General features: G+C 41.4%; 2 protein-coding genes and 1 long non-coding RNA gene across 3 annotated transcripts; all 3 read right to left on the bottom strand.

The window, feature by feature from the left end:
• LOC117522059 lies at positions 1-1,069 on the bottom strand. The gene is made up of 2 exons (XR_004564133.1): positions 389-1,069; positions 1-306 (listed from the first exon to the last, which is right to left on the bottom strand). It is a non-coding gene; the product is annotated as an uncharacterized LOC117522059 (long non-coding RNA).
• Positions 1,070-3,589: 2,520 nt separating this feature from the next.
• On the bottom strand, positions 3,590-6,967 carry LOC117522623 (transmembrane protein 14C-like). Its single transcript, XM_034184063.1, has 4 exons — positions 6,737-6,967; positions 4,022-4,123; positions 3,841-3,928; positions 3,590-3,698 (listed from the first exon to the last, which is right to left on the bottom strand). The coding sequence occupies exons 1-4, from the start codon at positions 6,876-6,878 to the stop codon at positions 3,641-3,643; spliced, it is 390 nt and encodes a 129-aa protein (XP_034039954.1). The 5' UTR covers positions 6,879-6,967; the 3' UTR covers positions 3,590-3,640.
• A 286-nt stretch (positions 6,968-7,253) lies between these two features.
• pak1ip1 (PAK1 interacting protein 1) lies at positions 7,254-26,886 on the bottom strand. The gene is made up of 10 exons (XM_034183795.1): positions 26,623-26,886; positions 23,668-23,830; positions 21,974-22,094; positions 12,058-12,132; positions 11,905-11,957; positions 11,641-11,786; positions 10,086-10,183; positions 9,731-9,830; positions 9,383-9,509; positions 7,254-7,372 (listed from the first exon to the last, which is right to left on the bottom strand). Exons 1-10 carry the CDS (start codon positions 26,698-26,700, stop codon positions 7,263-7,265), a joined length of 1,071 nt encoding a protein of 356 aa, XP_034039686.1. The 5' UTR covers positions 26,701-26,886; the 3' UTR covers positions 7,254-7,262.

The raw sequence follows: 26,886 nt of genomic DNA, 5'->3' as shown, positions 1-26,886 counted from the left end.
AAATTCATAATTCATTTTATTTATGTGATAAAAGTGTACAAAAAATGTACATAAAAGCACACATCAAAGGTTACAACATTTCAACAATAAAACTCAAAAACATCAAATACAAATTAAGATTTCAATATGATACATAGCAACTTGAAAGGTCTCATAACAAATAAGAAACCATCATACATAATTCACATAACACATATTCACTGGTATCAGCCTTTCAATTCAGATTTTTAAATCAAGGTGATTTATTTTATGATCTACCCAGGATGCATGTGGGTCACATTGCTGGTCCTCACGGGGTCATGTTAACTCAACAACCTGCAGTTTCAGTGTTATAACAATCATGATTCAAAAGCAGGCAAACGTACAATGGTGGTTTTTAGCTTTTCACATTTCTAATTTATGCACAATTCTATAACACAGTGTTGTTTTGTTTAGGTGTAGAATATAATCTTAACTGGCAAGGGCTCCTGTGTGATGTGTACAACTGAATAATGTTCAGCATAACATTTTGTATTTTGCCACATTTCACAAAAGATGCAGAATAGGAAGTAAGCCACTAGATGGCAAACTTGTAAAAAAAATGTGCAGATAGTAAAGCAGGTCAGATTTAGTCTCAATATTTTAGTTTTATTACATCACCAAACTTAGGCCACCAGTTTAACATTATACAGGTGAAGGCACCGACAGATATTTTCGTCATTTTAACTATCACACCATAACCCCAACCCCAGGCTGGTGGGTTCATTCCCCTTCTGAAGTGTCCATTAGCAAGACAGAAAATGCAACATAAATAAATGTGAGGAAAAGATGGAGAGAGTAATCAGTCAAAGTTGTCAATTAAACAATGTTACTTTGATTCATGCAAATTAATTCTTGTGATTCACTGATACCATAACATATGGTCCTGTGTGGTTTTGACATCTCCAAAATTGACGTTGAGTTTCACCTTTGCAGGTTGTAGGTCATGTGACCAATAGAAAGATCCATCCATCCATCCATCCATTTTCTTCCGCTTATCCGGTGTCAGGTCACGGGGGCAGCAGCTCAAGCAAAGCCGCCCAGACCTCCCAATCCACACACACCTCCCCCAGCTCCTCCGGGGGAACCCCAAGGCGTTCCCAAGCCAGCCGAGAGACGTCGTCCCTCCAGCGTGTCCTGGGTCTTCCCCGGGGCGTCCTCCAGATGGGACGTGCCCGGAACACCTCTCCAGCGAGGCGTCCAGGGGGCATCCGGAAAAGATGCCCGAGCCAGCTCAACTGGCTCCTTTCGACGTGGAGGAGCAGTAACTTGACTCTGAGCTCCTCACCCTATCTCTAAGGAAGTGCCCAGCCACCCTGCGGAGGAAACTCATCTCGGCCGCTTGTACTCGCGATCTCGTTCTTTCGGTCATGAGCCAAATCTCATGACCATAGGTGAGGATCGGAACGTAGATCTATCGGTAAATCGAGAGCTTTGCCCCCCTACTCAGCTCTCTCTTCACCATGACGGTCCAATACAGCGTCCGCATCACTGCAGATGCTGCACCGATCCGTCTGTCGATCTCATGCTCCATCTGTCCCTCACTTGTGAACAAGACCCCGAGATACTTAAACTCCTCCACTTGGGGGAACATGGCACAGTTAAGCCCAAAATGTCAGAAGCTCCTATGAGCAGTAAAAAATCAAGGACCGAGATGTCGCCCAGTATGGCGGAGCCGGGGCCCCACCCTGGAGCCAGGCCTGGGGTTGGGGCTTGCGCGTGAGCGCCTGGTGGTCGGGCCTTAGCCCATGGGGCCCGGCCAGGCTCAGCCCGAAAGAGCGACGTGGGCCCGCCCTCCTGTGGGTTCACCACCTGCAGAGGGGGCCATGGGTGTCGGGTGCAGAGAGGATTGGGTGGCGGTCGAGGGCGGGTGGCCCAGCGGCCCGGTCCGCGCTCACAGCCCCTTCTGTTGGGACGTGGAATAGAAAGATGATATATGATAACATTAGCATTTAATAGTAATCATCATAGACATATCTTGAACCAATTCCTTGATACGACCATATTAAATATCATCTACATAAGTTACAGATATTCCTTTATCTTTGTGGCCATTTCTTGCCATGTCGAAATGGTACTAGCTTCAGCATCACACATTCTTGCTACTGATAATTCCATATTAACGACGTCTGTAGCATGCACACACATGTGCACACGCAAGGTGTTGTTCGGACATAATTCACCACACCAATGTCCCACTCTAGGTTAAAACTGTTTGCACGTAAATGTCAGCTACTAACATTGTGTTTCCTGCCTTACACATTGATGAACCAAACCTGCATATGTTAAACCTGTTTGCACATAAATGTCTGCCACTCAAGGTTACAGTGCGCTCCTCACCTGGCATGTTAATGAACCAAGGCACACATCTGATTATTGTCATATTGATTGTTTCCAAAAATGTCTTGATAATGTGTATGCAAACTTTGATCACTCACTGCATTGTGCTAAGCACAGACAACAGTTTGCACCAGCTATTTATGTAATCAGCCAGCCCGGCCCTTTGTGTTTGACTATCAAGCCCCCTGCGGGGTATGAAGCCAAGCCGAGCCTTATATACGTTTGTGTGCTTGGAAAGTTTTGAGTTTTTACTTTTGTGTGAATAAAGGACACGCAGTGCATGTTTGACTGTAGAAATCATCTCTCTTTATTATGTCTGACTCAATTTCTACATGTCAATATATGTGTTGATCCACTGAGTTTTGGCGAATGTTTGAGGTGCTTTCCAGTGGACAGCCAGCATCTTTTTGGCTGAAGTGATACCTGACAGGGTCTGTCTTTTTGCACCTGTTAATTTCAGTGAGGTGGTCTCACTCAAAAGTAACAGTATGGGGGAACACGGCACAGTTAAGCCCAAAATGTCAGACATCATGGCACATACCATTCCCTCCACAAAAATTTCACCTCTCTACAAATACTTAAATGAACCTAAGAGGTTATCTGGGCACAATGTGCTTTTTGGTCATGTTAAAGGTTTCATGAAATAGGCTTTCCTTGGAATGACATAAGTCCTGTGAATGGAATTGAAATGTATCTGCTGGTGGTCTGGATTTTTAGAGGTAAGTACAATGGAGGACCATATGCAGCAGGTCCCAGTCAAGAAGGTTCCCATCAATGCAATATTCCAGGTCCTTAGTCCAAACTTGTGTGATGGAGAGTTCTTTGTATGAATTATCACTGAGGAGTGAATATAATTGAGAGAACACACATCTTTTGTGACCACTTTCCCACAACAAAGTATAAGATATGGGTGGTAAGTGACATAGTCCATGGTACTCCATATGCTTTCATGGCAGAGCACAGTTGAAAATAGAGACAAAAAGATGAGCCTGATAAGTTGTAAGAGATTCTCAAATGTCCAAAACAAATTTTAAGATTACCTATTTCCTTGGCATTGAATTTCAATTTATTTTCATTTATATAGCGCCAAATCACAACAGAGTTGCCTCAAAGCGCTTCACACAGGTGAGGTCACTGACATTTACCTTTTGATCTTGCAGTTTTAGTCATAATCAGTTCATTTAAAAAAAGCTGGGGAATGTACACTATGCGGCATTGCAACTTTAATTTCCCATCAGTTTTTCTGTTTTTAATAAACTAACTGATGAGGTAGATGTGTATTTCAAGGCCCATTGGGTTTCTTTTTCATTCCGCTGGTGATCTTCAGCAACATCAGTACACTGAAAAGCAAAACCAACATTTATATTAGGACAGTGTCAACAAGGGACTGAAATGTGATAATAATCACACAGGAGTTTAATCACAGAGATCTGCCTTTTGTTGAATATCCCTGAAATTGTCACATGAAGTGCGTTCACAAACCTTGCCAGAGTCATTAAACCAGAGGGCATGAACTTCCAGGAGCTGATAAATCTCATCCCCATCACAACTGCCAATGTTCCAGAGGTGCCTGAATGTCCTCAGTTAAAGTCAACAGTTAATGCGAGGTGTTCATAAAAGCAGACATCGGAATGACACAAGCCAACAAGTGAAACTTGCTCACCTAGTAAAAGCCAGACATTCTTGGCATTTTGAGAAAGCAGATAAGAACCAAGTGCAGCCATCAGTCCAAAGAGGAGTCCTGCCCACAGAGACGCCACGCTCCCTATGGCGGAAACGTCAGCAGGTTTCAATCTTGATCAGATACCAGTACACACAGGATTCCTCTCAGATCACAACTGCATTTCGACAATTTATTGATACAGCATATACAATTAAAGATGGCACAATCAATCAATCATTCTGCAGAAAAATCTTGGCGTGCTGAGGAGGAAATAACCTTTTCAATAATTTGGGATTTTTACACCCCACAAGTTGGTGCATGTGGAGCTGTTTTTGGTCCTGTGTCCATTACCTTCCCATTGGTCATGTGACCTTTGTCCTTGGGTGACCTTGAAAGGTAAAAGTCAATGTCATGTGTCTAACGAGAACAATTTGTGGATTAAACATGGTAGAACAGTTGTGTGTTAGTCAAGGATTATTGAGACATTATGGTTTAAAATGCTTGCTGTTTAAATATGCATTCTTAACCAAATATTCCCAAACAGGCTTTAAACAGCTCCAAAAAAATGGCAAACAGTTTTAAAAATTACTTCATTCATTCTCTATACTCGCTTATACCAGTTAAGGGTCACGGGAGCCTGACCTTATCCCAGAGGTTAGTAGGAAAGCGATCCGAGGAGTTCCTCAGTGGGAGGCAACAGTACTAACCACTAAGGCGGTGGTGCCGCCCATAAAACTGATTTAACCTGGTTAAATGGAATACAATTTTATTTAGCAATAAAATACATATAAGCATACACAGAGTATAACACACAAAAAAAACATTTGTGTGGTCCTCCAGATGCACAATAAAAACACTGAAGTCAAAATATGGTAGTTAAAAACACCGGTGTACAACTGATGAAAATAAAATAAAATCACAAACTTTATAAAATTACAGTATGTATCTGCTGCATTAATACAGTTAAAACTGCAAAATCAGAAAAAGAATCATATTCAATACAACAGCACTTTGTAATATTTATATTACAGAGAAGCAAATTGTTTAAGAAAACTGACTTTCATTTGGTCAAAAATATTGATTTGTAGAAGTTTGAGAGTTATGGCAAAACTGTGAAAGTATTTAATATATTATAGCTATTGTAGAAATAATCAATATATAAACAATCATTGCCACAATATACACATTGTGATTTTTTTTTTTCTCATCATATTTTGCTCGACAGGTTGGATAATCTTTTTGGGATTACTGGAAGTACCCTTGTGTGGTTGACGTCATAGCTGTCCAGTCATTCTCAATGTGTCTTGTATGTCACTACCTCTGACCTTGGTGATATGAGATTTGGGATTCCACAGGGATCCGTTTTAGGCCCCTTGCTTTTCACCCTGTATGTGACACCCCTCCGCGTATACTGCGGAGTTTTGGGATTGCCTTTCATTGTTACGCTGATGATACTCAGTTGTACATGCTGATAACTGTGGGAAATCTCACTCCCATAAAATCCCTGGAGGACTGTCTTCTATCAGTGAGAAATTGGATGTGTAGTAACTTCCTACTTTTAAACTCTGATAAGAATGAAATGATGGTTATTGGTCCAGCGAGACATCGGCATCAGTTTGACCAGCTGGTGCTTGGCCTGGGTTCATGTGTCATACATCATATGGACAAAATGAGGAACCTTTGGGTAATTTTTGATCCCACATTGTCTATTGACCTCCACATCAGGGATGTTACTAGGACTGCTTTTTTCCACCTGCAAAATATAGCGAGGATCTGCCCCATCCTGTCTATGACTGATGTTGAGACCCTGATTCATGGTTTTGTTTCTTCTAGACTACATTATTGTAATATTCTATTTTCAGGGTTACCGCAGTCCAGCATCAGGGGTCTTCAGCTATGGTTCAGAACGCTGCCGCCAGACTTCTGACACGTAGCAGAAGGTCTGAACATATCACACCCATTTTGGCATCTTTTGGCTCCGTCTCTGTGAGAGCAGATTTTAAGGTTTTGTTATTGACTTATAAGGTTGTTCATGGACTGGCGCTATCTTATTTGGCTGATCTGGTGGAACGTACGTGCTGGCCTGGGCTTTGCGGTCACAGGATGCGGGACTTCTGTGTGTTCCCAGGGTGAAGAAGTAGTCAGCAGGTCAAAGAGCCTTTTCTCATAGTGCACCCACCCTGTGGAACAGTCTTCCTGCAACCGTGTAGCAGTCGGAGTCCGTGGACTTTTTTATTCTTTCTTATGAATAGTTTTTATATGTTTTATTCTTTTACTTCTGTTCTTAATCATGTATTTGAATTTTTTCATATTCATTTTTAATTATTCATTTAAATTTTATGTTGAATTGTTTCATGTAAGGTACCTTGAGACGGCTTTGCTGTGATTTGGCGCATTTAAGCTAATTAAATTGAAAATTGCGTTTCATAAAACAATTTACTACATATCCCATAATGCCTCCCAACATCTTTCACTGCCGTGGTCGTAGTCTGTGCTCACGATATATACATTCCATGCTTACAGGGGGGCGTTTGTGGCTGCGTTGCATTCTGGTCAATGGAGTCCAAACCCAAACGTTATCTCTCCTGATTGTTGGGACATTAATCTTGACGTTTCAAATTTTATAATAGCTGCTGGGACTACTATCGAAGTGACGTCAGTTATCTTTAGGGATTAATAATGATTTAAATAAAGTTACACTTGTGTTACTCTTACCAGCTTTCACATAGCCCATAACTCCTCCAGCTGACACCAAAGCAGCGTAACTGAACCCGATCCAGTCTACAGCCATGAGGGGAAACTTGCCTGCTGCTGATATAAAACTGCTTAATACAACTTCACTGCAGCCACCTGTCATCTGTTTGAGGTACGCAACTTTTTTCACACTGGAATGTTTCTTTTCCGAGGTCACTTTCCAGAATTTCAAAATAAAAGCACTAAACTTATTTAACAAAATTAACAGGCAACGCCTTTTCGAGCCTCTCCAATAGTACTACAGAACAAATACGTCCCTTATATGGTCTGTCTGTCTCTCTCTCACACACACACACACACACACACACACACACACACACACACACACACACACACACACACACACTAAAACTGTCATGTAGCAAACAAAATCCATCTAAAAGTTGGATTTTATCACCTCCCTCTGATAACTATGTGCAAATCCACAATATATAAATTAAGACCAGATATCTGTTTAAAATTTTTTATTGCTGCTTTTATTGCTGCTTTATTTTCCACCATCTTTTTTCTTCTTTTTGGATTTGCTTTCATCTTCCATAATGACTTCTTCTGTTGTGAACTGAAGCCGCTTCGTCTTCCGGAGCTCCAGGGCGAGTTCTGTGGACAGAAGCAAACGGGAAGCCATGTTACATGAACACAGGAAGCCATGTTACATGAACACGGCAACGGGGGGGGCAAGTCAATGTGGCTCCGAAGGCTGAGCGTGCATTGGGAAAGTATTCACTGCGCTTCACTTTTCCACATTTTATGTTACAGCCTTATTCCAAAATGGAGTAAATTCATTTTTTCCACTCAAAATTCTACTCACCACACCCCATAATAACAGCATGAAAGTTTTTCGTTTTTTTTTTTTTTACTTTTGCAAATTTATTAAAAAATAAAAACTAAGAAATCACACGTACTTAAGTATTCACACCCTTTACTCAATACTTTATTGATGCACCTTTGGCAGCAGTTAGAGCCTCAAGTTTTTTTTTTTAATATGATGCCACAAGCTTGTTGCCCTTATCTTTGGGCAGTTTTGCCCATTCCTCTTTGCAGCACTTCTCAAGCTCCATCAGGTTGGATGAGGAGCGTCGGTACATAGCCATTTTCAGATCTCTCCAGATATGTTCAATCAGATTCATATCTGAGCTCTGGGTGGGCCACTCAAGGACATTCACAGAGTTGTCCTGAAGTCACTCCTTTGATGTCTTGGCTGTGTGTTTAGGGTCATTGTCCTGCAGAAAGATGAACTGGCGCCCTGTTCTGAGGTCAAGAGCACTCTGGAGCAGGTTTTCATCCAGGATGTCTCTGTACACTGCTGCATTCATCTTTCCCTCAATTCTGACTCCTTTGATATCATGGCTGTGTGCTTAGGGTCATTGGGCAGCACGGTGGAATAGTGGTTAGCACTGCTGCCTCACAACAAGAAGGTCATGGGATCGATTCCCACCTGTGGGCTTTCTGTGTGGAGTTTGCATGTTCTTCCCATGATTGCGTGGGTTTCCTCCGGGAGCTCCCATTTCCTCCCGTATTTAACGACATGCAGGAAACTTTATAATTGTCCAGGTCTCCCTTGTAAAAGAGATCTTGATCTCAATGGCACTAACCTGGTTAAATAAAGGTTAAATTAAATTGTCCTGCTAAAAGATGAACTGATGGAGGATGGTTTCATCCAGGGTGTCATGGCATTCATGCCAAAGAGTTCAATCGTCTCATCAGACCACAGAATTTTGTTTCTCATGCTCTGAGAGTCCTTCAGGTGCCTTTTGGCAAACTCCAGATGGGCTCCATTTGCCTTTTACTAAGGAGTGGCTTCCGTCTGGCCACTCTACCATACAGGCCTGATTGGTGGATTGCTGCAGAGCTGCTTGTCTTTCTGGAAGTTTCTCCTTTCTCCACAGAGGAATGCTGGAGCTGTGACAGAGTGACCATCGGGTTCTTAGTCACGTCCCTGACTAAGGCTCTTCTCTCCCAATTGATCAGTTTAGACAGGTGGCCAGCTCTAGGAAGACTCCTAGTGGATCTAAACCTCTTCCATTTATGGATGATGGAGGCCACTGTGCTCATTGGGACCTTCAAAGCTGCAAAAATGTTTCTGTACCTTTCCCCAGATTTGTGCCTTGAGACAATCCTGTCTTGGAGGTGAACAGACAATTCCTTTGACTTCATGCTTGGTTTGTGCTCTGACATGCACTGTCAACTGTGGGACCTTATGTGTAGACATGTGTGTACCTTCCCAAATCATGTCCAATCAACTGAATTTACCCCAGGTGGACTCCAAGTAAGCTGTAGAAACATATCAAGTATAATCAGTGGAAACAGGATGCACCTGGGTTCAATTTTGAGCTTCATGGCAAAGGCTGTGAAGACTTATGTACATGTGATTTTTTAGTTTTTAATAAATTTGCAAAAATCTAAAAACAAACAAACCTTTTTCACATTGTCATTATGGGGTACTGTGTGTAGAAGTTTGAGGGGAAAAAAATTGAATTTCATCCATTTTTGCAAAAGACTGTACATAATAAAATGTGGAAAATGTGAAGTGCTGTGAATACTTTCCAGATGCACTGTAGTAAATTTCATTTCATAAATTAAAAACATGCGATGCTTGCAGGATGACACCTTCAGATGTTGTTGCTTCAGCCGATGGACCCTCAGACGTCTGTTGCACTGATGGTTTCCACACAGCAAGGCAAGTCAGTCTGGCTGTTGTGTTCACTTCCCCTATGAGGGTTGGAGACTCCAGCGGCTGATGGACAACAGCACAAAAATAAAACTGAAACATGAGGTTGTGAGTCTTTGGTCCTCTGCTTTCCAGGATTATCTGCATAACTTGCATTTTGTTGAAACCTTCAATATACTCGACATTTGTACTGTATGCAAAAAGATTTTTGTAAACTTATATTTGCCAATGAAGACCTTTATTACTCGGTAAATAAATATCATTGTGCGTAATACGTACTGATGTACCTCTTTCAGATGCAGCTTCCACATTTTGATGAATCCATCATTTGAGGCGGTCACAATCACGCTATAATCCTCCATATTAAAACTCTCAACTGACTTCACCCTGAAATCCCAAAAGCATGTAGGTTTGTCCATATTATATATATTCTTAAATTCTATAATGACATATTATATTATGATATTACAGCATAAGTTTGTTTGTAAGAATTTCACACCATTTTAAATTCCACATATTTGTTCTCTTCTCAAAATGCACTTTTTTAAAGTGTAAACATCAGTTACAGCACAAACTAACATCCTCCTGACCCTCAGCACCGCAGTGTGGTGGGCTGTTGCATGTAAAGCACAATGGATTTACCTGGTTTCATGAGCTTGAAACTCACAAAGCCATTTCTCTGTTCCTACGTCATATAACCTCACGGTTTCATCATCTCCTGCAACAACCAGGATGGAGCTCTGAAAGAAAATTGGATAACTGCAATTATTTACACTTAAAGGTGACTTTATTCCTACCTCCACAATTTAGTTTAGGACAGGAAGAAGGGACGTTCTACAGATCAGTGATGAAACTTCTTATTTACATGCACATCCCTTCTTGACTTGCTTCTTTCCATTCTGGAAAACGACGTGTCATTACAGTCATGTGACCTACATAGCAACCCAGTACCATCAATCTTTACAAAGGATAACACAAAGCGCACTGAGTGCAGACATGTTTCTAAGATTTTAGACCTGAATTAACACAGTTTAACATGGACATATTGTTTTGAAGTATTCCAGTGAATGTACCAGCCGCTCCTTTAGCCTATCTGGTTTAATATGTGTAATGTTCTATGTCTTAATACTGCAAAAAATGAAATGCACATTTATGTTACCAATACATTCCACATGTAAATGAACTGCATTTATATAGCGCTTTCCATCTGCATCAAACGCTCAAAGACCTTTACAATTACGCCTCACATTCACCCATTCACACAAACACACTCGCACACCGATGTCAGGGTGCTGCCATGCAAGGCGGTTACTACACACTGAAAGCAACTGGGGATTAAGGACCTTGCCCAAGGGTCCTTAGTGATATCCCGGTCAGGCTGGGGTTTGAACCAAGGATCCTCAGGTCTCAACCCCAACGCTTAACCACTAGACCATCGCCTCCCCAATATAACAAAATGCAATAATGCAAAATAAAATATGCCACAGTGCTAAACCTTATTTGAAAATTTGTCAATATTAGCAACAGGGCTGATAATAATACAATAACATGCTTTTGGAGGGCGGTATGCATTTTCAGAGGCCCGACGTTCACGCCCAGTCGCCCAAAATGACCGATATTCGCCCTCGTCTAACTCGGGCGAATATCTGTCAAGTTGGCTCACTTTAACTTTTGTTGTGTCGGCTGGCGCGTGCTGCTCTCCAAATTCGGTAGTGCGTCCTCATCAAGCTGGCTGCTTTAGCTGCTGTTCCTTGTCGTACTATCCATGAGAAAATCATCCGGAATATCCATATTGGGACCAAAACACACTTCTCACCTTTTCATCTTTTCCTCTGCGGACAGTACATCCCCCCCACCCCCGCAGACAGTTCTTGGGCTGCACAAGCGCTATGACGTCATTTGTTTATGCACAGCGGGCGGGTATAGCCAGGTAGCATCAACGTAAATCTACGATACCGGCCTAGCAACGCCTCGGTAAAGTGATAATAATGACAAATATCTTTTTAATTCCATTAAAATATTTAAAGTAGTCATTAGCATATACTAGCAGAGGTAGAATGTGATTCAACAACACCCCCTCTATAGAATATGAGAGGCAAATGTAATGATAATCCCATTTGACTGGTGCTAGCTGGAGTGCTAGCATCTTTCACAATCACAATCAACTAAAATTAAAGCTCCCCCCCAGAGAACTCACACTTAGGAACTTAATGGATGAGATCCGCTTGGGATTTGAAACTGTTCCGGTTACAGAGGCCGTCTCCAGATCATAGATGTTGACTTTGTCGTTTAGGACCACCACATATTTATCACCATCTGGAGACCATCTGACAAGGTGTGCAGCTGATAAAAGATTATAAAGGTTCATGCCATTACAACCATACAAACACAAAATCACCTCAAGAAAAAAGAGGGGGGAGGGATCATTCAACAATCCCATGCAAATAAATAAATAACTCACGCTGTTTTATGTTTTTGATGAAAGCTGATCTTCCATTAATTAGATTCCACGTTCTAAAAGGATAACATATGCAAATGTATTAATTCCTCGTAAATAAATTCACTTGCCTCATTGATTTTTGTTTATTCAAATGAGGAATGCAGTGGCGCTTACCTGAGGGTTTTATCTGTTCCAACTGAAAGAGCAAGTTTTCCAGAGGGATGAACAGACAAAGATGTGACATGGCCTCTGAGGAAAATGACAATTAAGCAAGTTACTTGGCCTTTAATATTCAACAGCATTCCTGAGGTTTGCAATCTCACACACACACACACACACACACACACTTTTAGCTCATCATAAACAAAATCAGGACCTAGCACCACTGTTAGCCACATTTCTTACAAATACAAGAAAGACGGAAAATAAATCAAGTGACAACACTAAGGCTTCATGCACATTTTATGTGCCCCACAAATCACAACAGCAAAAGCAATGCAGAGAATCAAAACAAATCTTAAGCCAGCTGCACACTACATGATGATATGATGAATCAGTATTACGCCAAGATCATAGAGGAACTTATGGCCTAACTGCAGTGTGTGTGAAATAATTGCAATGGGATTGTGTGTTGCTGAAATGGGTCATTCCATGTCAAGTCAACGAGGGCCTCATGCACTTTGTCTCAGATTTTCTTCACATTTTAATCAAATATTCCCAGACTATTCAGAACAACAAATCTGAAGTTTGAGGCCTGTAGGCCAAGTAGTTTCTGAGATTTAGTGTGCATGGGGTCTGCCTTTTGTTTTAGGCAAAAATTATGGCTGTCATTTTTGGAGCCATGTTCAAGGTAGAATATCTCAGCAAATGGTTGGTCACGTGATCCGATGAAGATGGCGGCTTAACGGCGAGGCTCTGATCAACCCTGCACAAAAATGCCTTTAATCCCCGGACAGTGGCTTGAAACTTAAACCTTCCACGCGGCATTAAGTATGTCCTCATCTCACGCAACTAAGGAATGTGATATTTTCAACAGGGCACGAAAATCAACCGCTCAAAACAAGAAAGGGGCCCAGTCACCTGAGCAAATAGAGGCTAACATCATGGCCGACATAGCGGATGTGCTAAAAGAGCTAAAGTTGCTCTGCTCCGAGTTTGGACAAAAATTGGATGGTATTAACACTAGCCTCGGTGAGGTAACCAATGTTATAACTACTCTAGAAGTCAAAATGGCTGAAGTTAAACAAGATGTGTCGGAGCAAACTAAACGTATCGGAGAAACAGAGGATCGAGTGATGGCGGCTGAGGAAGAACTTGAGAATGTGCGACTGGAGTTGGCTTCAACTGTAAAAAGGCTGTCATGGTTGGAAACGAAGACCGACGACTTGGGGAACCGAGGCAGAAGGAAGAACTTGCTCTTGTTCGGTCTCAAGGAAGGCGCTGAAGGCACGCAACCTTTGCTGAATTTTTATCCGAGAAATGCTACCGAAGTGGCTGGAGCTCACTCCGGATCACACACCGGTACTGGAGCGGGCGCATTGCACCTTGGCGCCGGCAAAGTCTAACCAGCCCAGAGCTGTCCTTATACGCTTCTGGAAATTTCAAGACAGAGAGATGGTCTACCGTCTTTCATCACAGAAAAATATTCTACATGATGGGGCCAAGATTACTTTGGTGCAGGACTTTTCAGCAGAAACGATGCGGAAGCACCGGAAATTCAACACGGCCAGAAAGCTGTTCAGTGAGATGGGGAAATTTCGGGGATTCCAACTAAATCCCTGCAAGATGAGTGTTCCATGACGGGAAGATACTCCTCTTTTCATCACCGCGTGAAGCAGAAGAATTTCACCGTGAAATTCAGACCAAGAATTAACTCTTTCCTTTACAGTCAGCCTCTGATTGCAGGTAACACCAGCAAGAGGCACAGTAATGGTGAAATGGACTAATGGGACTGGCGATACGAATAATTGAACCGACACACATACACCTTTTGGTTTATTTTATTTATTTACTCACTGATTTATTTTTTATATGGGGGTTTGCATGTTGCATGTATGCGTGCAGGTGTGCGTATGTATGTATGTAGGTATATGTGTATGTATAAACGTGTGTATGTATATATGTGTGTGAATTCTTTTTTTTTTCGGTTTACAATATGTGCTTTTACGTGTATGTGTGCGTGTACATATGCACAAAGCCGTCCCTTCTTTTAATATCTGGGGATAGAACTATAAGATCTATAAAAAGCATAATTTTGTTGCGCAGGGTTGGTGATGGGCTTAAAGACCCAATGTGACTAATTTACTGCTCCTCATATAAATGTGGATCAGTGTTCCTCATACACTTAAAGACGGGAATGATAGGACCAATGTTCCGGGTTCCGGTTTTAAAACATTTCAGTTGTGGAAGTGTGTGTGTGTGTGTGGGTGGGTGGGGGGGGGGGGGGGGGGCACGACATGCAGGTTTTTTTTTTTCCTCCTCTCTTCACATATGCTAAAGGGGCTTTTCCCAGCAATGCTTTTGTTTATCCACTTAGCCTACTTGCAGAACAGAGAGGCCCTTCACTTATGACAATAAATCGCCAATATGCCTGAAATAAAAATCACTAGCTGGAACGTTAGGGGGCTGAGAGAATTAGCAAAATTGAAGCAAGTCTTAAAAAGAATTAAACAACTCAAGTCCCAAATAGTTTTCCTGCAGGAAATACATTTAAGGGCAACAGAAATTGATAGATTAAAAAAAGATGGCCAGGTCAGGTCTTGTGTGCTCCTTATAGTAGTCAGGCCAGGGGTGTACTGATACTTATACATAAATTTTTACCTTTTCAAACCGCTAATGTTATTTATGATCAATTTGGCAGGTATATCATTATCCAAGGCAAAATATCCACATGTGAACTAAATTTGGTGTGTGTCTATGGTCCAAATGACGACAACCCAGCATTTTCTCAGAACTTCTTCCTCACTCTGTCCACCTTACAGGGTATGTACATTCTCAGTGGTGACTTTAATTGTGCTTTAGTACCCTCAAGGGATCGCTCTACTAATGTTGACTCTACCCATGCACAAACAAGAAAAGTACTATTGCAGTCCTGTAAAGATCTGAATTTGGCTGAAGTATGGAGGGAATTACACCCAGATCAAATTGAATAATCATGCTATTCGAGTACACGTGGTACCCACTCTCGGATTGACTACTTTTTGGTCTCATTTGGACTTTTCTCAAAAATTAAGGGATGTTGGTATGATAGCATTGTCATCAGTGATCATGCGGCGGTATCGTTAAACTTATATATAGACACATTTATTTATCCCACTAAGAGATGGAGATTTCCAGTTGAATTACTACAAGACACAAAATTTATAGAATTCTCTCAAGAACGCATTAACAATTATTTTGATATCAATCATGACCACACTGATGCAAGTGTTCGATAGGAGGCATTCAAAGCATATATCAGAGGGGAAATTATCAGTTTTACAAAATACAAAGCAAAACAACAACGTACAGAATTGGAGACAATTGAGAAACAAATTAGACTGATGGAACAGGAACTATATAATAATTACAGCCCACAGAAAGAAAAAGAGTTGCAAATTATGAGAGCCAAATATAACAAAGTATCCACAGAAAAAGTTGCAAAAAATTTAATGTGGCTTAAACAGTCATATTATGATCAGGGAGAAAAATGCGGTAAGCTGTTGGCTTGGAGACTAAAAAAAAAAAAGACAGTTCGATAGAGCAATCAATAGCATTAAGACACCAACAGGAGGTGTAGCTACAAATCCAGTAGAGATTAATAGCATTTTTAGGGATTTCCATGAGACCCTGTATACATCAGAGCGCGGAGATAACACACACTGTCACAATTCCTTTTTAGAGAAATTGAGATTTCAGACCCTGTCAGAAAATGAGCGTGAGGAACTGGACTGCAACCTAACAATGAAGGAATTAGCAGAAGCCATCCAAAGCATGCCGAGCAGGAAAGCACCAGGACCAGACGGCTTCCCAATTGAATTTTACAAGGCATTTGGGGAGAAGCTTCTGGCCCCACTTTTGGACATGTATAAGGAATCCTATATGAAGGGAATACTCCCCTCATCTCTGAGACTTGCAACAATAAATTTAATCCTGAAACCAAACAAATGAATGTTCCTCTTTTAGACCTATTAGCTTGATGGGCTGTGATATTAAAATACTTTGTAAGGCCTTGGCCAGAAGATTGGAGTCTCATTTACCCCAATTGGTTGTAAATGATCAAAATGGTTTTGTGGGGAACAGACATGGATTTCATAATATTCGGCGTGTTCTGAACATATTATATAAACAAACAAATCAAATGATACAGCCATGTTATCCTTAGATGCGCGTCAGGCCTTTGATAGGATTGAGTGGGGGTGCCTTTTTAAGGTGATTCCGCGGTTTGGTATCAGTGCTAATTCCTTGAGATGGATAAAGCTTTTGTAACAAGCCTAACCGCCGAAATATTGACTAACAATAATGTTTCTAAACCATTTACTCTCCACCGATCTACTAGACAAGGGTGTCCATTATCACCTCTGCTAGTCGTGTTGGCTATAGAGCCCTTGGCCATGGCTATAAGAGCTCATAAAGGCATCACAGGTATAACCACTGGAGGATATGAGCATCATATAGCTTTATACGCAGACGATATAATTTTGTTCTTGACAAAATTAAAAGATAGTATTCCCCAACTACTACATTTGATAGACATTTGGAATCATATCAGGTTATGAAATAAATAATAATAATAATGTTTATGAACAAGAACAAAAGATTGCAACCTTCTATAGATATGCCATTCACAGCCACCAAAGAAGGTTTTACATATTTGAGGATTAAGATCAGTCCTGATGTAAAACAGATGGTTTCTTTGAATTATGACCCCCTGGTGGACGGGGTGAGGGAGATGCTAAATCGCTGGACCAGGATGCCTATATCTATGATTGGGCGCATAAATATAATTAAAATGCTGATTTTACCAAAGTTTTTATACCTATTTCGATCACTCCCTCTTTCTTTACCCAAAATTTTTTTTTCAGCATTAATAGTATACTGAATCACTTCATCTGGAATGGTAAACGAACCAGGCTGCAATTAAAATTATTATATCTTCCATATGAAAGAGGTGGGCTTCCGCTTCCCAATCTAGAACTTTATTATTGGGCCGCCCAGTTAAGGACAGCAATGTACTATTTTTCAGTAGCTCCCCCTCCTGCTTGGGTGACAATAGAAGAGGCATCAACATTTGGGCTTCCTGTCAAACTTTATTTATACTCAGCAAATGTTAAAAGACTGGTTAAACAAACAAAAAAACCTTTTCTTCAAAATACCATTCGGGTGTGGTACGCTGCACACAAGCAGGTTGGAGACACACCAGCATTATCACAGTTTGCCCCTATATGGGGTAATAACAATTTTATTACAGGGAGATCAGATGGTGGATTTAGGATGTGGTTCAATAAAGGTGTTGCTAAAATTTCGGATTTGTATGCAGAAGGGAGCGTGTTGCCATATAACCAACTGTGTGAGAAATATGATATTCCAAGGAAGCATTTCTTCAAATACCTCCAGCTTAAACATTTTATTTTATCTACACATAAACAACTGTCTGTATCCCCATTATCTAAAGTCGAGGATTTAACTTTATCTCAAATTGAGGGCAGAAGACAACTATCATTGTTCTACAATTTACTGTTACAACATTCAAAAGAGTCATCCTTTAAAAAGTTGGAGAGATGGATGAGTGATTTAAAGGAAGATATCCAAGAAAATGAATGGTAAAGGGCCTGTTTTAAGGCCCAGACCCAGTCAGTCAACACTAGAAACTGCTACAATATAAGTGGTTAATGCGCACCTACCTCACACACCTTGCAGGTTGAACCATATACGAGGTCTATCAGAAAAGTATCCTACCTTTTTATTTTTTTTAAAAACTATATGGATTTGAATGACGTGCGATTACATCAGTCATGCTTGAACCCTCATGCGTGAGTTTTTTCACGCGTTGGTGACGTCATTTCCCTGTGGGCAGGCCTTGAGTTAGATGTGGTCCCGCCCTCTCGGCTGAATTCCTTTGTTTCACACGCTGCTCGAGACAGCGCGCGTTGCTTTATCAAAATTTTTTCTGGACCTGTGAGGAATATCCGAGTGGACACTATTCGAGAAATTAAGCTGGTTTTCTGTGAAAAGTTTAACAGCTGATGAAAGATTATGGGGTGTTTCTGTCGCTGTAAGAACTTCCCACGGAGCGGGACGTCGCACAGCGCTTCCAGGCGCCGTCGTCGGCCTGTTTCGACCTGAAAACATCCTAATTTAAGGCTTAATTCACCCAGGACGTCGTGAGAGAACAGAGAAGATTCAGAAGAGGCCGGCATGAGGACTTTATGCGGACATTCCACTGTTTAAGGACATTTTGTAATGAAAGACATGCGCGCAAATTCGCTGAGTCGTTTCCGTGAAGACTCGACGAATCTGTGTGCGCCGCGACAGGAAAAACACCTCCATGTTGAAAACCATTTGTAAAATTCAGGCGGCTTTTGATGGCTTTCAACAAGTGAGTAACTGAGAAATTGTTTAACAGCTTGGGCATGTTCCAACTTGCCCGTTAAGGTTTCCAACAGAGGTGTTTTTCCTGTCGCGACCCCCCGCGGTCGGGTCCAGCCCGACATGCGACTCTGCCCGCACGTTCTTTCATTACAAAATGTCCGTTAACAATGGAATGTCCGAATAAACTCCTCATGCCGACTTCTTCTGAAAGTTCTCTGTTCTCTGACGACTTCCTAGGTCAACAGAGCCTGAAATGTGGAAGTTTTCAACTTGAAACGGCGAGACGCTGCCGCCTCGAAGCGCAGATCGCCGTCAGGCACCGTGGGCCGTCCTTACGGCGACACTACCAGACCAAAATCTCTTATCAGCCGTGAAAATTTTTACCGAAAACCATCTGAATTTATCGAATGGTGTCCACTCAGTTGTGCCTTACAGTTTTTGAACAAATTTTTATCAAACAAAGCAGCAGTCTCTGAGCCATTCCTAAACAAAAAAAAAAAATCGACGAGAGGGTGGGCCACTCCTCACTCAAAGACTGCCCACAGGCGAATGACGTAACCGACAGGCGTGAAAAAACTCTTGCATGCCCACGAGGGTTCAAGCATGTCTGATGTAATCACACGTGATTCAAATCCATATGGTTTTTGAAAAAAATAATAAGGTCGGATACTTTTCTAATAGACCTCGTATTCCCTAATGTACCTGATACTTGTGTGAAATGCAAAGAAAAAGGCACTCAAATTCATTGCTTGTGGGAATGCTCAAAGATACACCCATTTTGGAAAAATGTATTACACTGTATCACTCTTATAGTTGAAAGAGATATTCCATTGCAGGCTAAAATATGTTTGTTGGGAATACACCCTGAGAATTTTGTTGTGTCTCAACGGCAATCACTGCTTATTGATTTCGGTCTTTTACAAGCCAGAAGAATAATTGCATTACTGTGGAAAAGTATGGACGTGCCTTCTATTGGAATGTGGACTAAAGAACTGATGTCCTGCCTCGCACTAGAGAAACTAACATATATATTAAAAAAGAAAAAAAAAACAAAAAACAACTTTGCTCACTTATGGAGACCCTATATGGACTTTCTGGAATCTCACAACCCTGAGCCATGATTAATAACACAAGTTCTGGATCTTATACACTGCTGTGACCCTTTTGGAGTATACTTTATTTTATTAATGTCCTTTGATTTATCTCACTGTGTTTTTTTTTTTTTGTTTGTTTTTAAATCGATGCTGCTGTTGCCGGGTGGGGTTATAATGTTCATGTTCCTCTGTTGATGTTCAAATCTTAAAAAATCATAATAAAAATATGTTTAAAAAAAAAAAAAAAGAATATCTCAGTAAATAATGGACTTAGAGGCCTGAACTTTTCTGTGGCAGTTGTTATGGACACCCAGACTTGGACTATAGTCAAACAACAGACATTGACACTAAACTGTGAAGTTTATGTATGCTCAAACTATGGAAAATATTACATTGACTACTGCGAGCATCCATGTTTGAGACACTGAAGCATACTATTACACTCAAAGAAGCCTTTCCATTTCTTGGCTCCTTAATGCCAGCTATACTGGCTATGAAATATGTAACGTTGGCATATCTGTGGTAAACAGTTATTGTGGGAGAAACCTCTGAAATCTGAAAAAAAACAAAAACATTTTGTGGTCACATTTTATTAGAAGAAAAGCTCATGTGGGCAGTAAATAAAACTCTTCAAACTGATTCCATTTTGAAGGTATTGATATCTACTTTATGTGTTATAAATATGTCCTTCTTTATGAAACTCCTTCCTGGTTAATTTAAGCATCCAATTATGGCTAATTTGTGCACTTGCAAATGTATTTCTAGTGCTGAAATGACAATTTCATTTCAACTGTGTGCACACACTGCGTTCATATGATTCATGACACACCCCAGAATGCTTGCACGTAGATCGGCCAGGTGGATTCCCCAAGTTTTCCACGTTTACTAGGGTTATATCCACCTGCATGATGAGTGTGATGTTGTGTGATGTGCCTGTTCTGCAAAGCAGAAGTTCTCTTGTTGCATCATCTAAGTCTGTGATGGGCTTGACCCTGTTTCCTACAAGAAACCATTAAACTGAAAAGTGTAATTCCAAAGCATTACATGACTCTGACAAGACTGATCAATACCAATAGAAAAACTGCATTCAGTGTTTAGTGGTCTGTTTAAAGAAATTTGAAATGTAGATCATCAAAATATACACCTGCAGAAAGAAGTGTGATGACGTTCACTTTCACCAGACCAAAAAGAACAGGGAGGAATATGTGGAGCCATACTTACTCCAACCACACTGACAGCAGCAGCTTTGAACATGTCCAGACATGCAGTACCCCATTCACTACATTGCTCATCATGCAGGTGGATATAAGCCTAGTAACCGTGGAAACGATGGACGCGCCACCATTGCCCAGTGTGTCGCTCTGCTTTCGCTGCGAAAATTCGCCCCAGTGCGTCATCAAATAGGAGGAGCTTCCATTCCGCTGGCCGGCTCCGGTTGTCAGTCAAGTTAACATGACGGACCTTGATCACATGGAGCGAGTTGTGGAAAGCTGACAAATGTCATGAGACGTTCCCAATTCGGGGAGTATCATTATTTGCTGCAGGAGCTGCGTCTGGATGACGGCTGCTTTCAGCAGTCCTTCCGCCTCTGCAGGACCCAGTTTGAGGACCTGTCCCATTCACGCGTGCACATGTAAACAAAAAAACTCCGCTGCCCCTGCTGTGGGGCTGCTCCTCACTCTTCCCCCAAAAACTCTGTCATAATTCTGTTTATATACCAGTCACCATTTGTTTTATTATACATCTGTCTAGTTAATAAATAAAATCTTTACGGACAATTCGCTCGCGCAAGTGAAAAAACAAAAAAAAAAAAAAAAACTGCTGCCCCTGCTGCGGGGCTGCTGCTCGCTCTTCCCCCAAAAACTCTGTCATAATTGTGTTGAGAAACCAGTCACCATTTGCTTTATTATACATCTGTGTAGTTAATAAATAAAATAATCTTCATGGACGATTCGCTCGCGCGCGCACATACAGAGAAGGAAAAAAACTCTGCTACCCCTGCTGTGGGGCTGCAGCTCGCTCTTCCCCTAAACTCTGTCATAATTGTGAAATAAAGGACAAAAGGGACATAAGTACTGCTCACAGACTGGCTACCAGAGGCAGGACATGTTCACATTCAACTCAGTCAAACTCCAGACATCTCCATGTCACTACATATTCAGTCCCTGATTGGTCACTGTGGCGCGACAAGACGAAAAAGTTCAGATTTTTCAACTTGGGGAGGAGGGCAACATGACGTGATGCAATATCGTGCCACAAACGCGCCAATCGCTTCACTCGCGTCCATCGCGGCGCGGTGCCACAATGCGTCCTTCCATAGGGATTATATGGCAAGCTGTCGCTTGCATCGCGCCCGATGTGAACATGGCTTAAACACAGCTTGCCTGTGGTACTAAAGCAGATGCTGATATTCTCTGTGTGCTTACTTGTGAGCTTTAATAGATTTCAGGCACTCCCACTTCTTTGTGCTCCACACGCATATGAGCCCATCTTCTCCTCCACTCAGTAAATGAGATGTTCCATAAAACTCAAGACAGGTAATTGTGCCTGTTCAAAACAAGAATATGCATGTCAGGTCACAAACTGCTAAAGTAAAATCACCTGTTTCTGTACATCAGAACAGCTCTGTCCTATAGCGGTGGCCTTCTGGCATTAAAATGTAGCATTCGTGCAACATAAGGTAAGTCTCGCTCAATCCTGAGATTTGGTGGTGCACCTGTGAGAGCAGCACATGTCCTGGACCACAGCATGGTGAGGTAAGATGACCAATTTATTTCCTGGCCCCCTTATATCTCCTCAGATGAAGATGTTAATGTTGACGAGCTGGGAGCATCACAAGCCCCAGCTGGAAGCTGAGCCTGCAACCTTCTGTATAGAAGGTCAGTGCTCCAATTACCATCTCATTTGTGTGGGTGTCATTAAAAAAAAAAAAAAAAAAAATCTACACTGGGTACACAAGAAGATTCAGTCTTAAGTTTTTTCCACCGCTCAATCATAAAATAATTTCCTTAAAAAGCTGTCCACAAAAATCAGAGGGTTCAAGTCTCAAAGCAACAGTTTTCATTTTGCAGGCAAAAGGAAGCAGCACACAGAGATCACGTTACAGGCACCACCATGACCGCTTCAAAGAATTTACACTGGACAATGCATTTTTATACACTTCGGGGGTCAGTGACTCTACCCAAAATGGGTGGCCTTTTTATACCTAGCACTTTTTTTTTTTTTTTTTTTTTACACCAATGAAATCAGTTATTAATGACATCATTCTACAAAGGCAAATTAGTTCAATTCCTGGAAATCCCCTGCCAGTGGATTTACGCTCCGTCTGACTGGAGGTGTTAAAAATCCTCAGTCATGGAAAATTACCAGGCCAGTCAGTTCATCTCTGGGTCAAGAGATCCTGAGCCATGAAAATTTACTCCTCTGGAAAATTCCATGTTTTTAATCCAATATTATTATTTTTTTTTTTTTTCCCCCACAAATTAAGTGTTTCACTCAAATTATACCTTTAACTCCAAATTCTGGTTTATAGTTTCCTTTGAAAGAAAACATACATTTTTCACAAAACATATTTTCTGTTAAACATGTGTTCAGTGTGGGCAGCATGGTGGCTTAGTGGTTAGCACTGTTGCCTCACAGCGAGAAGGTCTTGGGTTCAATTCCCGTGGCCTTTGTGTGTGGAGTTTGCATGTTCTCCCCGTGTTTGCGTGGGTTTCCTCCGGGTGCTCCGGTTTCCTCCCACATCCAAAGACATGCGGGTTAGGTGGATTGGAATCTTTAAATTGTCCATAGTTGTGTGTGTGGGTGTGTCTATGTTGTCTGTCTGTTTGTGGCCCTGCGACAGACTTGCGTCCTGTCCTGGGTGTACCCTGCCTCGCGCTCTATGGCTGCTGGGATAGGCTCCAGCCCCCCGCGACCCTTAAATGGACTAAGCGGTAAAAGATGGATGGATGGATGTGTTCAGTGTCATCACAAATACACAATATTGTCCTTTCTGGCAATTCATATACATTCTTCAGTAGCACACCTTTCTTTTACTAAAAATTACACTACAGAGTCACACCTGCATGGCATAGAAATCAGACATAGGTGCTTCTGATTCTGAAACTGCAGTACTGACCATCATGATGAAGCAAAGCTCCATGTTCGAGTTTCTTCTTCATGTCATACAGCTGTATGGTCTCATCTTTGCTTCCTGTGACAACAAATCTCTCACTGGCTGCCACAGCTGTTATGGATGCGGCATGGGCATGATGTGTGAAATCTGCTGTGGCTTTCCACTCCTTCGTGACAGCAACATCAAAAGAAAGAATACAGAGATGAAAGCTTTTCATAACATCTTAAATTAGAGGCCTCAAACTGCTGGCCCAGGAACTGAATACAGACCAAAAGCTGAAATGTCACAGCCTATGAGAGTCTTTATCTAATATTACATTTTCCTTGTAAGTTGTACATGTATTTCTCAGAAGGTCAAAGGACTTTCCAACAACTGTTGGAAATACCCAATTTATTTATTTACTTACTTAGTTATTTAGTTAGAACAGAATAATAAAAACAGACATTCCAGACTCTTGGAAAATTCACAGTTCCAAGTTATTTATGTACTCTGCTGCAGGCTCACGAGTCGTCACATTCACTACTGCTTCCTGAAGGAATCTCACACGTTCACGTTCTCTCGTCTCATCTCACATGCTGTTCATTGGTCACTGCGACTTCCTTTTTCTCTGATTAGTATGTTCAATTAATTAGGATTTCCCGCTCTCTCATTTCTACAAGCAACTGTCACGATACACCAGACAACTTATGGGGAGTTGAGTGGTTAGTTGCACGTAGTGTACCTGTCAAAGCACGGAGATGGAGTGGAAAGAATCTGAGAGAAGAGAATGAGATCTTTTCATTCACTTGAAAGGTTAAGTGAGTTAATCAGTCAGTCAGTCTGTTCAGTCATGAACAAATCATTACAGCATGCAAGTAGCTATTAATGGTGTCTGGAGATTAAACTCAGAATTGTAACATAAGCAGAATAAAGCCTTGTTCTCACTTTCACAGATATGAAGGTCACGATTTGAAACCTCGACCCCATCTTTGAAAGGCTTATAAGGTCCGGGAGGTGTCCATGATATGGCTGGATATACCATCAATCAATCAATCAATCAATTTTATTTATATAGCGCCAAATCACAACAAACAGTTGCCCCAAGGCGCTTTATATTGTAAGGCAAGGCCATACAATAATTACGTAAAAACCCCAACTGTCAAAACGACCCCCTGTGAGCAAGCACTTGGCGACAGTGGGAAGGAAAAACTCCCTTTTAACAGGAAGAAACCTCCAGCAGAACCAGGCTCAGGGAGGGGTCCATCAGTGACTTATGGTCTTCTATTAACTCCCCCGTTGTGACCTTTGACATACTTAGGTCATTACTTGCATTGTAACGTTGTTGTGCATGGTGTGACAATACCAGGAGATTTTCTGGAAATGCCGAGGTTGTATTACAGGTATGCTACAGGTGTGTTACAGTTGTTTTTATGTACACTACATGGTACAAGTCATCAAATGTCATCAAACTGGTCTCAACTATGGCCTTCACACACCATTTTGTTATTTATAGAACAGTAGCCCTCCAGCATGTACATCTAGAAAAGTGAGAACATGGCTTAAGTTGTAACTAGAAATGCAGTAACTCCTATGGCATGACTAGCACAGCAGCCCCCACCTTAAGCAGCTATGACAGAACCCACATGTGCCATAGAGTGATTAATCCTCTCCCTCCTAACTCTTCTGTACTTTGCTGCACGGTGAAACTGTCTGGTAAGACCGATGATTAAGTTGTGCACATATCATTCATCACAGAACCTACTGTGGACAAACTATCTGCATGAATTACCGACCAATTCCCATTTAAGTCAAAATGGGAGCCTTGCTACTGTCAAGACATGAAGTTTGTCAAATGTGTTAAAAAAAAAAAAAAGATTATAATTTTGCCTGGCCTGAAGAAGATTAACAATGTGGTGCAGTCTGGGCAGCTTTGCTTGAGTTGCTGCCCCCGCGACCCGACTCCGGATAAAGCGGAAGAAAATGGATGGATGGATGGATGGATGCAGTATGACTACTATAACTGTTACTATCACCACCAAGTGTCAAATGAGAGCACTTGCTATGACAGAACCCAGCAGCACCATGTTAAGTTTGTTTTCACTTTCTGTGGCTACAACATATGAAATCTCATGGAAAACAGTGTCTCATGAGATTTTTGCAAAAAAATTTAAATGGTGACAAGTTCCACTGAAAGACCAACAATTTTACACTGAGATTTTTCAAGAAACCTCTCATCTCATAAATCCTCATAAAGGATGTTACTGGATTCAGTCACAACCACTTGGTGTCAGACCAACATGCACTCAGTGCTATCACAGAATTTGGTAGCTGCGGTCACTCGGTCACTACCATCTGGGATACAAGACTCATTTTACAACTTAACTGTCCATGCCATAAGGCTTTGACATTCTCTTGTCATTTGAAGTTGCTAGAGCACTAACACTGGCACATCAAGACTGCCACCCAGCTGTTCATCCTTCTTCCAAAACCATTCTCCCCAATGATGTTTTGATGGTCCTGATCATCTTCAGAGGAGATGATCAGGACCATCTGTCTCTGTAATCCAGTTCTCTTGACTTGGTCTGCTCACTGCTTGTGATCTCTTAGATTTGTTGGCCAAAAATGGTTTTGAGCCACCTTATTTTTAAGGACGTGCATCGTGTTTGAAGTCATCCACTTTGCTTCAGTTTTCTTAAATTTAAAATTTTTCTTAGATCTAAAGCCTCGTAATAACCGGACATTCTCTTCATTTTTCTACCACGAGTCCGCCTCCTTGTAATCCAGAATGGCGACGGCACCTGTCCTGCAGCAAATCGGTCACGTGATTGAAAACCTCATGTAACAGATTGTATGTTTGTTAGCCTGTTTGCAGTGACTTCACCTGCACATGTAGCTTTCTGAGAGTTCACATTTAGATTCACCATGACAAAACCCAGAAATATTAGTCAACAGCTTCAACAGTCAAAGCTTCCAACTTACTGTGTCGTCGGGGAACACTTTGTAACCAAAAGCGATCTGCTCGTAGCTTCCAGCAATAAGCTCAACTACAGCTGCCATGCTGCCACTTGTAGCGCTACAAAGCTAGCAGGCTATCTAGCTAACTTTCTTCAGACTTCAGCTATGTTCCCTCCAAGTCTAAATGCTATGGCCGATTTTATGTAAACACTGTAAAAGCCCAACAAAATCAACTACACACCAAACAAACAATAACCAACATAAAAAAACACTGAAATTACCAGCAGT

This window comes from Thalassophryne amazonica, chromosome 12, assembly GCF_902500255.1.
Source record: "Thalassophryne amazonica chromosome 12, fThaAma1.1, whole genome shotgun sequence".
Lineage (NCBI taxonomy): Eukaryota > Metazoa > Chordata > Actinopteri > Batrachoidiformes > Batrachoididae > Thalassophryne > Thalassophryne amazonica.
Note: the sequence above shows the minus strand (reverse complement) of the source record. Positions and strands in the feature narration are given on the sequence as shown.